We start from the raw sequence: 10,407 nt of genomic DNA on the forward strand, positions 1-10,407 counted from the left end.
TCCCCCCCCTGCTGCTTTCCCCCCTCCCTACCCGGACTCCGGGGGCACCGCCGGGGGACAGACACCCAGCAGGTAACCCCGGCCTGGCTCACCCTCCCCTCTCTGATTTTCCTCCACACCCTCCTGGATGACCCCTTTCCCCCTTTCCGTCTCCCTGTTTTCTGCCCCCCCATCCCTGGCCTTGCCTCTTTTCTCTGCCCTCCTTGTTTCATCGCCCCCACTTGGGCTTGTCGCCCGCTGGCCGCACCACCGTCTCGTGCAGCCTGACTCCCTTCCCCTCACCCGACAGCCTGTGCGCCCCAGGTCTGCCCGAGGCACCTTTTGGGGCTCTGTCTCGCTGCATCTCTGGGCTCTTGCTTCCCTTCTGACCTGTCCCCTGGGGCTCTGAGGGAGGAGGGAGTTCTCTGTCCTTTTCTTGCTTACCCCCAGTTCCCCACCCCCCCAACTCTGGCCCCCTTTCTCTTTCTAGCAGTCTCTAGGGGTGGGGAGAGAACCGGAATTTAGGGGGCCCCCTGGAGGGGCAAGGGGTTGTGTGTCGCTGGGGAAAGGGGCTGTGTGTGTAGGGTGGGGGTGGGGGGCAGCTAGAGACCTGGCTGCCTTTCTGTTGTCCCTTTAAATGGCCTTCACATTTCTGGGGACTTATTGGGGGGGAGGTAGAGAGCCACCCGCCTGGGGGGCAGGGCCCTTGGTTCCTCTACACAATCAGGGGTGGTAATGATTTAAAGGGACAGCCTCAGTGTGGCCGCTGCCACCCTGCGCCAGCGGGAGGAGGAGCCGGCAGGCCATGTCTGGGGAGGCTTGGCTGGTGAGCAGGGCATTTGAGGCTGAGTCTGTTGCGGGGCATGCCAGTGCTGCGGCTGGGAAGGTGTAAGGAGGGGTGACAGCTTGTCTAGGGGGCGCTTAGCCCAGGCTTTCCCCAGGGCCCCACCTTTGAGTCTATCTACTCTTTGGCTAAGAATCCTTGAGTCCAAACTACGGAGTCTGTCGGCCACCAGGTGGGGGCCACCGGCAGGTCTGCAGGTCAGCAGCCTGGCCTGGGCACTTCAGAGCTGGCACTTCAGCTTCCCCTTTTGTTGTTTGGCTCTGTGCACAAGAAAGCTCCAGCCCCTCCCCCAGCTCCCCCTTCCAGTCCACATGCCCCCCCACACACACCCCAGCTGTTGGACAGATGAATTACAGCCTCAGGCTTGGGGCCTGGGCTGGTGAGGGATTAAAGCTCTGGGGCTAGCCCTTTAAATGGCTGTTAGCCCCTCCCCCACTCTGGTGTCCAGACACCCCTCACACACCCCTCTGACCCCCATGGCTGCCCTTCACTTCTGTTCTTGGTCTGTCCTAAGGCCTGTGCACTCCCCTCTCTCTAGACCAGACCCTCCAGAGACCCCTCCCCCCAGCACAACCACAAACACAAATGCTACAGACTACAGATAATACTAGTCCTGGTGCCCATTTTTCCAGCCTCAAGCTCTCAGTCTCCAGCAGAAGGGCTTTACCTGCCTGGCCTCCTCAATCTGCAGTTGACCACTACCCTGGCCCAGTGAGGGGGCGTTTTGCGGTCAGAAATAGCATCTCCCTGGGGGCAATGTCATCAGCAGCCAGGGAAGCTTGCAGCACATTGCATCATGGAGGCTGGGGGCCAAAGACTTGAGTCTGTGGGGCAGGGGAAGGTTGGGGGCTGAGGACCAGGGAGTAGAGAGATTAGATTGAACCCAAGTGTCTAGGTCTGTAAGGACAGAGAACTAAGAGAGTAGAAAACATGTGTCCCTGAGGAGTGAGTCTGAAGTGAGGGCTGACTTAGGTCTGATCCCTGGTTGGACACCTGATTCTTGGCCTTGGACTTGTGTTAAAAGACCTAGCTTCTTTTAAGGAGGGAAGGGAGTGGGCCTCTATCACCTTCTTGGCCACATAGAGGAAGGAGGTGATGGGGAAACAGGATATGGCCTTGGGGGTTGGGATGGAGAGGAGGCTTGCAGTGGAGGCCACTTCCAGGCTCAGGCCCAGTCATAGTTCTTGCAGAGGAGGAAGGCTCCTCCCTGTTGGGCTCGTTCATCTAGTCTGGCCACCTGTGATGCTAGCCAAGACCTGCCTGCACCCGCCTAGGGGAAGAAGAGGGGCAGAGTCCAGAGGGTGGGGTTGACTGTCTGGTGTCTTGATAAGGTTGGAGAGGACACAGAGCTGAAGAGAGAGGGTCTGTATGCCCTGGGCTAGGGCTCAGGCTGACTTGAGTGTAGATGTCAGGGGCAGCTGATACTATTCTGGAGCAGGGGTGTCTTAGCAGGAGGATCCAGTCAAAAGAGGGATCATAGGTTGGGTGTCCACTGTAGATTTACTCAGATGCCACAGCATGTCCCATTTACTGTCTGTTCAAGCTTGCTTCCTAAAGGGGAAGGCTGGAGGACCACTTTGGGGATGGCTTTTTCTGGTTGCCATGGAAACAGATTCTGCAACTCCCATCTGACCACCAGAACCAGGTTTCTCCTTAATGAGGGGGCAGGGAGAACAGGGAAATTCTCCAGCCTTGGAGACCTTATCTCTGACTTTTTTCTTCTAGGTTCCCCCCCCAGACACCATGCCAGCCCCGTAGCACTGCCCACTCCACCCACTGTGGTCTGCTGAACCCCACTGCTGGGGCACTGGTTCCAATGAGACAGGGCACACCAACTTCCATCTGGTAAGTCCTGCCCCTGACTGACCCTGTCTCTGCAACAGTCCAGCTCTGAACCACATGGTTGAAGATGTTTGGTATAATCTGGATCATGCCCACTCTTCATAATGGTCCAGTCCAATTCTGAACCTCCCCCCACCATGTGGTGCTTGAGTGGTTCGGCTCTCCTGGTTTATGGAGCTCCCCTCTGTGTCCCATGAATGGTTCAGCCCTGTACTTCACCAGCCTCTCCACTACCACCAAAAAAACCTACCCCCCCACCTCAGTTGCTTATGGAATTAAGCTAGAGTTTGCAAGCTGAAAAGTGAATGTGAAATGCCCTGGAAGAATTTTTTCTTGGGAGTGGAAGGGCTTTGCCGCATGAGAGTTGTTGAGCTGCCCTGCTTATATAGGGTGTTTGGAAATTTATTTGAGGAGACACTGGAGAGCACTGTCACAACAGCTTACTTTGCCACAGTAATCTTGGCATCTTACCTTTACCTCCAGATCCCCTTCTGTCACACTTTCTCCCCCATTGCCCTATAGCATTTGCCCTCCCACCCCCACCTAAGTCTTTCTTCTCTTTTGCTTCCCTTCCTCTTCTGTCAGTTCTGCGTGAGGCCTTCTTCATTTCCTATTCCTCTGTAGGAGAAAAGGGAAGATGATCCCTAAACCAGGGACTTAAGTGCATCATTCTTCCCCATTACTTAAGGGGTTTTTTGAGTGAGGTTGTTGCTTCTGTGTATCTCTCACTATTGGCATGATGGTTTGAAGATTGGGGCGTCTCAATGTTTTAGTGTTGAATACTGTGTTAACTGAATGAGCTTCATTGCCAAGAAACCCAGGAATTCAGAGATCTGCTGTACAGCCTTCTACCTTCTCTAGAGGACATGAGACATTTGGGATGGTAACATAGGGTAGAGCTGAGAGGAAGGCTGGCCTAGGAGACGGCTTGTGCGGCTAAAACCAAGGGAAGGACAGTAGAGCAGAGGCAGTATAGAAGAGTGGTTTTTTAAAAAAAAGTGGCTCTGGAAAGAAGCCCAGCTCTTCCATTCACTTGCAGGATGACCTTGGCCAAGTCACCTAACCTCTATGAGCCTCAATTTCCTCATCTGTAAAATGGGGTGCTCAAAGTACTGTCTATGTTAGGTTTGGGGGAAGAGTTTAAAAAATGCACGTAAAATGCTTAATAGGGTGCCTGGCACGTAATACATATTCACTAAATGCTAGCAGTTATTATGATGGGAGCCACAAGGAGCTGTGAAGATAAGCAGGGATGTTGAGGGATGGAACAGAACTTGATTGAAGGCAGACAGGCTGCCAAATACTTGACTCAAACATAAGATCACTGATCCAGCAAGACATCAAAATTCAGGAGAGTGAAGCAAGGAGTCAGTAGGGTCAGCCTGCTCCGATGTTTCACTGACTCTGTTGAGAACATGAAGGCAAACACAGAAGGGCATGTGCAGAGACACACGTGATCACGCCAATGATGCTGAGGCAGACCCAGACAAAAGACCGAGACAGAAGCTAGGCAGACACACAGACAGAGACAGCCCCGCGGAGTCATGTAGACAGGGATAATGACAGGAACGCGTCAGACACGGGCACAGAGAGAGACAAGATGAGCAGATATGCAGGTGCACAGAGACAGACACCAGGACCCACACACAGGCGACCGTGTCAGACAGAGTGGTGAACACAGGCCCAGTCAGAGGCAGACACAAGGCCTGCAGTGACACATAGCGGGCCGGGGCCGGCACCGTCACTCCTTGGTGGGGGGCGGGGAGGGACCAGCAGCGGGGGAAGGCTGGGGAAGGGAATCCCGGACGGGCGGCCTGCCCGGGTGGCTGAGTCACAGCTTAGCCTCAGCCGGCGGCTCTCCCCCCGCCTCTTCCTCCCCCAGGTAAGAAGCGAGCCTGTAACCCCTCGCTTCCACCTGGCAGAATGAAGACAGGCAGGGAGCGGGATGCGACGAGGGTCCTAGACAAGCCCCATCTCTGCGTGCGTGTAGCGTGCTCGCTGTCTGCCTGCTCAGTAAAACCCTGTATGCGGGGTCTTGTCTCTGGCCGTCATGTGAGTCTGCGTGAGCACTTGAGGTCTCTTACCACGCGTCCCGCGAGGCTGCTGCGCTGCGCGGAGGGGCTCCCCGGCCTCAAGCTCGGAGAGAGTTAAGTGGGTGTGATTGATGGAGTGGTTCTCCCTTGGGGCTCGGGGGAGGGGGAGGGGGGAGATCGGTTAAAGTCCTGAGTCCGGAGCCCGGATGGAAGGGGCGGAGCTGGGCTTTTGCCGGGAGTGCCCGGATGGAGAGGGCGTGGCCTCGGCGGGAGTAGAATTAACCCTTTCGGAGCGGCTGGCTCCTGGGATCGTGGGTCGGGTCGGGAGGGGCTGGAATGTCTGCTCCAGAAGTACATCGACCTCCCAGCCTGGCCCGGGGCACGTGCGTCTGCCTCTCGTCTGTCTTCGTGGAGTCTGTGGGTGTCAGTCTTTGTGCCTGTCGGTGGTTGTCCCCTCCCCTTGGTTAGTATGGACACCGGGAGTCGGGGAGGGCTATTCTTGCTTCTAAGCGAGAGTGGAGGTGAGAGTGGACCGCGAACTGGCCTGCGGCGGCTGGGGAACAGGTGTGAGTGCGGCGTCGGGGCTGCCCGAGCGGGAGGGGCCGTCGCGGGGGGAGATGGCAGGGGAAATTCCGCGGGACCGGTGGTGAGCGGTGTGTGGGCTGAGGAGTTGTGTCTGCCTCTGACTGTGTCTGTGTGTGTTCAGGGAGGCGGGGGCTGAGTCAGTGGGAATAGAGGAAGGTTTTCTGGGTGACTCACGCTCCCCCACCCCAAGCCTGAATCAGACCCCGAGGGAGGGCTTTGTGCGGGGTGGGGGGCAGGTGAGGAGTCAGGCGCCTGAGTCCCGGGTGGGGACAAGGATCCGAGGTGAGTGTGTGTTCGGCGTGTAGGAAGTTTTGTCCTCAAGTGAGGGCTTTGTATTCTCGGTGCCGGCGTGGGCCTTTGTGCATAAAGGTGGAAGACAAGGGGCTGGAGGGACGGGGCTCGCTGGTTTAGGGAAAGCTGAGTCAGTTCCCCGTGGGAAAGGGGAAGTGGCAGAGGGGAAGTGTCATCATCGCAGAAGGGGAAGCTGCATTTCCTGGTAACTGGCAGCGCCCTCGGCACTACTTCCCAAGCAGGGATCTGCTCCTCTGATGTCTGCTCTCGGCTCCCCGTTTGCCTAATGGGTTCTCCGCCCCACCTGGAACTTGGATGGGGGCAGCCGGCCAGGGCGGCTACACTTGACCGCAGTTAAGCTCTGTGTGTGTCTCGGGGCCGATAGAAAGGCTGCTGCTCTGGTGAGAAGAGAGAGTTCTTACAGAAACCGCGTGAACTGCGGAGAGAGTCCGCGGAGCGCCAGGACCCACTGGGGCTAAGCGGAGAGTGGCACGCGGAGACCCGTAGGGTCCAGCCGCTTCCGTGCAAACAGACGACCTCGCCCCTGCGGGAGGGAAGGCACTTTTTATCAGAAATTCGTCTGCCCTTGTGGGCTGGGTGGAAATTTCCCCACAGCGCAGACTTCTCTCATCGAAGGCGAACTTTCCAGCCGCCCCCAAGCCCCTAGTCGTGCACTCTCCCCCGGCTTCCTGCCCGGCGCTCGCTCCAGCTGGAGCGCTGGCCCCGCCCCCGCCGCTTTGTACTCGACTCGCCTCTCGCCGCTCTTTGTACTCTAGACTCTCAATGGACAGATCCTGGGAGCTGAGCCGGCTCCCTACCTGCGGGGACGCCGGGTAGGCTCGGGGGAGGCGCGAGGACGCAGCTCCGGGGCCCAGAGACAGGAAGGACGAGCTGGGGCCTAAAGGAAGGCGCCCAGGAGCGGGGAGCCCTGTGCTTGTCGTGGGTCTAGCCGGCACTGACGGGAAGGGGGGGCGTGAAGGAGGAAGTGAAACAGGTTCTGGGTTCTTTAAGGGAGTGGGCGGTGAGAGTGGGACAAGGGTGATGTCACTGCCCGTCGGGCCCCGCCCTCCTCCCTCCCTTAGGACCCCCCCACACACACTTACACACACCGCTTCCGCTGCGCAAGTAGCCACGTCACGGGCAACCCCCGAAATCCCCCCCTCCCTTGGGGGGCGGGGGCCACGTGGGCCGTGGGGAACCGCGTGGCCCCGGCGGAGAAGGGCATAGAGGATACGGGAGCCACGAGAGAAGGGGCCATTCGGGACCACGGTGCGCGACTTATCGGAAGTTGGGGAACTGAAGAGGGAGGGGGTTTGGTTTGGGGGTCGGTCGGTATTGAAGACCCAGAAAGCCAGGGAAAGTGGAAGAGCCGGAGGAACTGGTTGTGAGGCTGGGGTCTTAACCATGGTGGGAGTCTGGGTCAGGCTTTGGGAGTGAAGCGCTTTGATAGCGGCGCGGACGGGTTTAGGTGCCAAAGTAGCCGTGGCTCGCCAGCCCTAAGCAGCTACAAGTGGCGCTCGGGGTGGAGAGGTCAGTCACGGGCGAGGTGAAGGAGGGCAGGGACGTCCGTGTCTGCGTTCTGCTTCCGTCCGTCGGTCTTTTGGTGGCTGGGGGCGGGGGGAGGCGGCATGCGCGGTCTGATCGGGACCACCCGCGGCTCAGTGGGTGCCTGAGGCTTGCGCCTGGCACCATCCCTCAGGCCGGCCTGAGCGTGCGACTCACCGCCCTCACCGGCACGCGTCTTGTCCTGCCGGCCTTCTTGCTCTGCTGGCCCGAGTGTCAGATTTAAGATGGGGACCCTAGGTGGGACTCGTGGGGTCACATCGGGGTCACCCCGGGCTGAGCCCGTCTGACCGGCTCTGTCGTCCCTCCTCCTAGGGCCGCTGCCTGCCGGGCTAACCTCGTTCCCATTGGTTCCGGCCTGGCTGTTACTGAGGCGGAGACACGGGTGATGATTGGCTTTCTGGGGGGAGAGGAAATTCTGTGATTGGCCAGATCGCTGGAGCTCGCCGACGCTGTGAGAGGACGCTCCCACGGAGGCCGGGTAAGCGGCAGCGGCATTGCGGGTCGGCTCCGAGGCTCCGGACTGGACGCCTGGCATCGCAGCCACCCTGTCCCTCAGACTGGCTGTTTGGTTCCCTAACACTCGTCCTGGCTGCCAGATACTCTCCTGAGCCTCCGGGGGCTCCTTAGGCTGGGTGGGCCTGCCCACAGGAAAAGCCAAGGCTGGGATTGCTGCACAAATGACAGACCTGTCGGTGCCCCGGCGAGCCCAGCCCAGCCCCTGGGCTCTGTGTGCTGGCCAGCTCACCTCCCTCCTTTTCCTCCTTCTTTCTGTAGCGTTGGCTGTGAAAGGCCCCAGGCAGCCACCTGGGGGCAGTGGGCACTCGTCAGAGCGGCTGGAGCCGGACCATCGTCCCAGAGAGCTGGGGCAGGGTGCCGTGCCCAATCTCCAGGGCTCCTGGGGCCACTGCTGACCTGGTGAGGAAAAGCCTGGGGCTGGGTTGGCTGGGAGTACACTGGCAGCTCTGGATTTGCCCCCAGTAAGAGCATAATTTCTTATTCCTGACTCAGGCTGGATGCATCGGGCAGTGGACCCTCCAGGGGCCCGCACTGCACGGGAAGCCTTTGCCCTTGGGGGCCTGAGCTGTGCTGGGGCCTGGAGCTCCTGCCCACCTCATCCCCCTCCTCGTAGCGCATGGCTGCCTGGAGGCAGGTGAGAACTTCTCATCTTCTGCACCCCTCAATCTCTGTGTCATTCTCCATGGGTTTCTGTCATTCTCTGGGCCTCTATACAGTCTTCCGCTGCTTTCTCTTCATCCCTCAGTATCCTTCTTTCTGAGTAGGTCAAGACTTTCTTCTTGTTGTATATGACAGACCCCTTCTCTTTCCAGATGTTCGGCCAGCATTGGGCAGCCTCCACTCCCTGCTCCCCTACCCCCTTCGCATGGCAGTAGCTCTGGGCACCCCAACAAACCATATTATGCTCCAGGGTGAGTGGAGATTTTGAAGGCTCTAGGGGTGAGAGGTAAGGCTGGGACCTTGAAAGAGTTTTCTTAAGCCTGATCACTCTTCCAACCTTTCTGTCTTGTAGGGCACCCACTCCAAGACCCCTCCATGGGAAGCTGGAATCCCTGCATGGCTGTGTGCAGGCATTGCTCCGGGAGCCAGCCCAGCCAGGGTTGTGGGAACAGCTTGGGCAGTTGTATGAGTCAGAGCATGACAGCGAGGAAGCCATTCGCTGCTACCACAGCGCCCTTCGATATGGAGGAAGCTTCGCTGAACTGGGACCCCGAATTGGCCGACTGCAGCAGGTGGGATGAGGCAGGACATAAGGGGCTAGGATAGTGCTTTCTGGCTCATGCCCCACCTTATGTCTGCCTTTGCCCTCCACTCCAGGCCCAGCTCTGGAACTTTCATGCTGGCTCCTGCCAGCACCGAGCCAAGGTCCTGCCCCCCCTGGAGCAAGTGTGGAACTTGCTGCACCTTGAGGTGAGGCTGGGGCTCGGTGGCTAGGGAGGAGGACTGGGCTAGGCCTGCACCCGTGCCATTCTCTCTCCCTTCTTTTTGTTCTCAGCACAAGCGGAACTATGGAGCCAAGCGGGGGGGTCCCCCGGTGAAGCGAGCTGCCGAACCCCCAGTGGTGCAGCCTGTGCCTCCTGCAGCACTCTCAGGCCCCTCAGGGGAGGAAGGCCTCAGCCCTGGAGGCAAGCGCAGAAGAGGCTGCAACTCTGAACAGGTATGGTTGTAGGTAAACCAACAGGCAATGAGTAGGCAGGACTAGGGCAAGGAGTGAGATTCTTATACCCTCTTCTCTCCTAGACTGGCCTTCCCCCAGGGCTGCCACTGCCTCCACCACCATTACCACCACCACCACCACCACCACCACCCTTACCTGGCCTGGCCACCAGCCCGCCATTTCAGCTGACCAAGCCAGGGCTGTGGAGTACCCTGCATGGAGATGCCTGGGGCCCTGAGCGTAAAGGCTCAGCACCCCCAGAGCGTCAGGTGAGCCTCTGTCTGTTGCCTCTCATCTCTTACCTGCAGGTCCTGTGCTCTTTAGCCCTCATCCTGTTTCCTTGTTTATCTCCCATAGGAGCAGCGGCACTCGCTGCCTCACCCATATCCATACCCAGCTCCAGCCTACACCGCGCACCCCCCTGGCCACCGGCTAGTCCCGGCTGCACCCCCAGGCCCGGGCCCCCGCCCCCCAGGAGCAGAGAGCCATGGCTGCCTGCCTGCCACCCGTCCCCCCGGAAGTGACCTTAGAGAGAGCAGAGTTCAGAGGTCGCGGATGGACTCCAGCGTTTCACCAGCAGCAACCACCGCCTGCGTGCCTTACGCCCCTTCCCGGCCCCCTGGCCTTCCCGGCACCACCACCACCAGCAGCAGTAGCAGCAGCAGCAGCAACACCGGCCTCCGGGGTGTGGAGCCGAACCCAGGCATTGTGAGTGACAATTGCGAGTGCAGGGTGGGTCGAGGGGGTCAGCAGAACTTGTCTGAGATGGCTAGAACAGCCCTCTGACCACTGCACCCTATACTTGCAGCCTGGCGCTGATCATTACCAGACTCCTGCGCTGGAGGCCTCTTCTCACCAGGGCCGCCTGGGGCCTTCGGCACACAGCAGTCGGAAACCGTTCTTGGGGGCTCCTGCTGCCACTTCCCATCTGTCCCTGCCACCTGGGCCACCCTCACCCCCTCCACCCCCCTGTCCCCGCCTCTTACGCCCCCCACCACCTCCTGCCTGGTTGAAGGGCCCAGCCTGCCGGGCAGCCCGAGAGGATGGAGAGATCTTAGAGGAGCTCTTCTTTGGGGCTGAGGGACACCCCCGCC

General features: G+C 59.4%; 1 protein-coding gene across 1 annotated transcript in view; it reads left to right on the forward strand.

Moving 5' to 3' along the window:
- The first annotated feature begins 7,509 nt into the window (after window positions 1-7,509).
- The window catches only part of KDM6B (lysine demethylase 6B), a 9,967-nt gene continuing 7,069 nt past the window's right edge, over window positions 7,510-10,407 (forward strand). Inside the window, exons 1-10 of the mRNA XM_021714638.1 lie at window positions 7,510-7,618; window positions 7,915-8,055; window positions 8,149-8,290; window positions 8,469-8,567; window positions 8,669-8,888; window positions 8,974-9,066; window positions 9,152-9,313; window positions 9,397-9,582; window positions 9,671-10,021; window positions 10,122-10,400. Of these exons, the coding sequence (XP_021570313.1) occupies window positions 8,154-8,290; window positions 8,469-8,567; window positions 8,669-8,888; window positions 8,974-9,066; window positions 9,152-9,313; window positions 9,397-9,582; window positions 9,671-10,021; window positions 10,122-10,400 (1,527 nt within the window). The 5' untranslated portion in view covers window positions 7,510-7,618; window positions 7,915-8,055; window positions 8,149-8,153. The remainder of the gene's footprint in view (window positions 7,619-7,914; window positions 8,056-8,148; window positions 8,291-8,468; window positions 8,568-8,668; window positions 8,889-8,973; window positions 9,067-9,151; window positions 9,314-9,396; window positions 9,583-9,670; window positions 10,022-10,121; window positions 10,401-10,407) is intronic.

The sequence above is a fragment of the Carlito syrichta genome, unplaced genomic scaffold, assembly GCF_000164805.1.
Source record: "Carlito syrichta isolate Samal-C Ts95f unplaced genomic scaffold, Tarsius_syrichta-2.0.1 Scaffold305688, whole genome shotgun sequence".
NCBI lineage: Eukaryota > Metazoa > Chordata > Mammalia > Primates > Tarsiidae > Carlito > Carlito syrichta.